Source organism: Egretta garzetta, unplaced genomic scaffold, assembly GCF_000687185.1.
Source record: "Egretta garzetta isolate BGI_Z169 unplaced genomic scaffold, ASM68718v1 scaffold1, whole genome shotgun sequence".
Classification (NCBI taxonomy): domain Eukaryota; kingdom Metazoa; phylum Chordata; class Aves; order Pelecaniformes; family Ardeidae; genus Egretta; species Egretta garzetta.
In genome coordinates, this window is record NW_009258542.1 from 288,822 (window position 1) to 292,934 (window position 4,113).

General features: G+C 52.0%; 1 protein-coding gene across 1 annotated transcript in view; it reads right to left on the bottom strand.

The window, feature by feature from the left end:
* Nucleotides 1-4,113, bottom strand: part of SH3RF2 (SH3 domain containing ring finger 2) — a 40,848-nt gene that overhangs the window by 2,248 nt on the left and 34,487 nt on the right. The window contains exons 6-7 of the mRNA XM_035902639.1: nucleotides 2,997-3,211; nucleotides 981-1,051 (exon numbers count right to left, since the gene is read on the bottom strand). Of these exons, the coding sequence (XP_035758532.1) occupies nucleotides 981-1,051; nucleotides 2,997-3,211 (286 nt within the window). The remainder of the gene's footprint in view (nucleotides 1-980; nucleotides 1,052-2,996; nucleotides 3,212-4,113) is intronic.

The following is a 4,113-nucleotide window of genomic DNA, read 5'->3' on the forward strand; positions in this document are numbered from 1 at the left end:
AGAGGCAGCAGTGAGCAGTGGTTCCAGCCCTGTTTACAGGGATGCTGTGGGGTCGTAGCTCCCAGGGATTGCCACGCACCTACCTCCATGCAGCAGTAATGCAGTCTGCCTCTGTAGCCTCACCTCTGCTGGACACTGGCAAGGCCAACAAACCAAACCCCTCGATCCCCCTGTGTTTGCCCAATGACTCATGCTAGAGAAATTTTTCTGTCTTGGATAGGACCGATCTGGTTTCTGAGAGTTTGGCCTGCCTTCTCCTGGACTGCAGATGCTCTTGGTGCAGACGTGCTTGGTGCATTAACCCTGAACATCAGGTTGCGCAGCCTCAGCACGACATGGTTGGATTTTCCTGCCCAGCTCCGGAGGCAAGGAGTCGCAGCCCCGTGGGTGAAGTGCCACGGTGAGCGGGTAGGAGCAGACGCAGCCCAGCCAGGAAGGGGTGAGGGGGGTGACAGTGTTGGGTGACACAGGACAATCTGCTACCAGCCCATGCTGCTGGGGAGCAAGAAATCCCCCCCAAGCAGAAACTGCCCCTGGGGAACATCTCCTGCGATGGGGTCCTCATGGGACCCGGGGGGCTCCCTGCCCCCTCCCCGCGGTTTCTTTGCCAAATGTACGAAGGCCAGCAGGAGCCCTGCTCCGGAGCCCTCCCGCCAGCCCTTGCCCTTCCGTGCTGTTTGTTGCTCCTACTTGGCTGCTCCATCCCTGAGCTGCTTCCCCAGCTGCGGCGTGGGAAGTCACACGCTTTACTTCTTCTGCAGTTTCTTGCTGTTCACAAGGTTGATATTTTTTTTTTTTTTTTTAATAGAGCCATCACAGGGGAATGAGTCTTTTACAGTAAAACAACTCTTAAGGTAAATCAAATTTTGAGTCTAAAACCACTGACAATGGCCCTTGCAAATGTGCCTCCACCCTGCCAGGGGCTCTGCCTGCCTCCAGCAGCAGCTCTGCCTGCAGGCGTGGAAGAATGCACCACTTACCTTTCCAAGTGTGTTTGGACAGCTATTCCAAAGCAGCAGGTATGGGCTGAAGATAAACCTTGCCAGCCTCGCTGGAAAGAATATAACTGAGCTCTGCATAAGCCTTCGCAAAGAGTTTTTCTGTGCCGAGTCAAAACCCCTAAAATTACCAAAATAACCAGAGCTGGGGAAAGACAGGGGTGTGGGGCCCGGGCTCCTCTGTGGCCTTGAGGGAGGTGTTCAGCAAGGCTCCCTCCCCCTGCCCTCCATCCTCAGGACGGGTGTTTCCTACAGCCCTGGGCATGTGCAAGTGAGGAGCAGGTACTGGATCTTTGCGGAGGAGGAGAAGAAAAATAGAGCTGATAATGGAGTTTTTTTCCCTCTAGCTCTCTGCTACATCAAGGCTTTTGGCTTCACAATTTCACTGGGTAACTCCTGCTGCTCTTTTTTTTGTGCAGTATCCTTTCTCACCTTCAGGCTATTCATGATTTTATGCATCTCAGATATTCCAAGCTGAATTTTTTTTTTTTCTCCTGAAATAGAAGTTAGTCCATACTTTGATCATCCTCCTGCATGCTTTTCCTGATTTTACTGGATTCTTTTTGAGTTACTAGAAATACATGAAGTGTTCAGGACATGAGATCGCCAGAACTCCCCCAATGGCACAGCTGAGTTTTACTCTCTTGTTCCGAGTTCCTTTCTTAATAATTCTGAATAATACTCTAAATTAACCTTTTTAAAAATTGCTTCTGAGCATGGAGGTGGAGTTCTTAGAAAGCTGGCTGTGACAATTCCAAAACATCTCTCCCAAGTGACAAAAGCTAATTTAGGGCCCAAGGCTGTGTGTGTGTGATTAGGGATTATTTCTCCCTGTGTCTGTATTGCCGTTTCAGCTGCCATTTTAGTGCCCTGTTGCTGGGTGTTGTGGATTTCAGAGGTTGGATTTGCTGATTTACATTTTCCAAGATCACTGCACAACTCCCTTTTAGAGACTGATAATACTGTCTTGGTGCAGTTGATGTTTGCCTTGCTGGAGTTTGTATTTAATTTTCTTTGTTTGCCACATAAGGATGCTTTTTTGTCTAATGGCCTCCCTTACTCTCTTGTTTAAATGGTTTTGGTTAACCAATGCATTTTGATACAGGTTCCCATGCCTGTTGAGGACAGGGTCATCGGCTGCTCCCCCAGAAGCGAGCCGTGCCACGCTCTGGTGCGGTGCCGGTCGGGATGGGTGAGCCAGCTGGCATTGCCCCCAGCCCTGCAGTTCCACCTTTGCAGGGGATTAACCCCCTTGGGCATTTCACCCTCCACCCCTGCCAGCCTGGAGGGTTAATCCACAGAGGTCAGGGCAGGCTTTGCTATGCTCAACTTAGTAAATCGCCTTTTCCTTTGCGCGCAGCCCCTTGCCCAGCAGCAGGATAACGCTGCCTGTCCTCGGCACTGCAGCCTGGCTGTAACCAGACCCCTTGGAAAGACCCTTCTCAAGAGCCAGGCTCACAAGGGGGGGATGGGATGCAGCGGGGTGACAGCATGGTCACTCCGTGTCTGCAAACTCAGCGTGTCAGCCAGGGATGCCTGCCCCCCAGCAGCTCACCCCTGGCTGAGAGGAGATGCTGTGGTGCCCCAGGGAATGGCTGGTCTCTGCTCGTGTCATGCTCAGCCTGATGCAAGAGCCCAGCCCTGGCGAGGACCACTCGGGAGAGCTGCCCTTCTGGCAATGTGCATTTCTTCTTTTTTTTTTTTTTTAATGGCTCTGGTGCTAATGGCAGGCAGCCAGTATGGTTTGGGGTATATGTGTCTGACTTCTCCCTCCCAGAGACCCCCCTGAAGCACTCACTCTTCCTCGTGCTGCCGCGTCCGCGCCGCGATGCCTGTCCCGTGGCCGTACTCCTCCCAGGCGAGGTGATGGGCACGGGCAGCAGCGCCGGCTTCAAGGCTCTGCTTTGTCTCGGGCCGTTTCTAACAGCAGGCAGCCAGTATGGTTTGGGGTATATGTGTCTGACTTCTCCCTCCCAGAGACCCCCCTGAAGCACTCACTCTTCCTCGTGCTGCCGCGTCCGCGCCGCGATGCCTGTCCCGTGGCCGTACTCCTCCCAGGCGAGGTGATGGGCACGGGCAGCAGCGCCGGCTTCAAGGCTCTGCTTTGTCTCGGGCCGTTTTCTGAGATGCTCCCTTGAGAGGAGAGTGAGGAGGTCGATAGCGTCCACGAGGCGTACAGGGAAGGCATCTTCGAGTCAGAGAGGTTAGATTTCCTGTTTGAAAAGGAAAAGAAAATAAGCTCAGACTAGACTTGGGGTTTTGTAAGGAAAGCAGGAGTTCGCCCAATGGGGAACTCAATGGTTTTTAATGCTCCTGCACTGCTCCCAGGTCAGGGCTTTGGTGGGAAACACTATGGATGATACAGTTAGTTCAGGTTTCAGATTTGATTACAATGAGGGCTTTCATCTTTCTGCACCTGATTTATAAGAAATTATTCCCAAGTAGGGTTAGGGTTCATTACAGTAACCCCATGGCATTTCAAAAGGGACCTCCAGACACCAGCCCTCCCTCTGTAATTTGCCCAAACAGGCTCCCTCCTACCCCTGTCCTACCCCTTCCCTGCCCAGCAGCGTGTTCCACTCCTGCCTTCCCTAGAGAGATCACCTTCATATTTTCACCTGAAGCCACTAAATTGCCCAAACCCTGCCAACCTCCCCCACCAGCACACCGGCCAAATACCGCCCCAAATACCTTGAGAGCGTGGGCCATGATGAAGTCCTTTTGCTAACTCCTTAAAGGAAGGAAAACCCATTTCTCTGATTCTTTTTTACCTTTTTGGTGGGGTGGAGGAATGATTTATGGTTTAATAACCGAGCAGTGATTCATCAGCTAACTCAGGCATCAATTTATTACGAAGAAATCTCCTAAGGAGGACAGAACAGCAGCTCCAAAACCAGCACTTATGGCTGAAGTGCTTTATGAGGCTCTTTAGGGTGACTGGGCTGTGCTCTCGATTATTTGTTTGCTCTGTTTATCGGTGAGGTGGGGCCACAGTGTTATCGGAGGCTAGATGGTGGAGGAATGAGCTGCAGAGACGAAGACTAATCACCAGCGCTTTTGAATGCGGGGAGGGTGCAAGGGGGATTAAAGCAGCACTGGGACCTCTGGTCTGAAC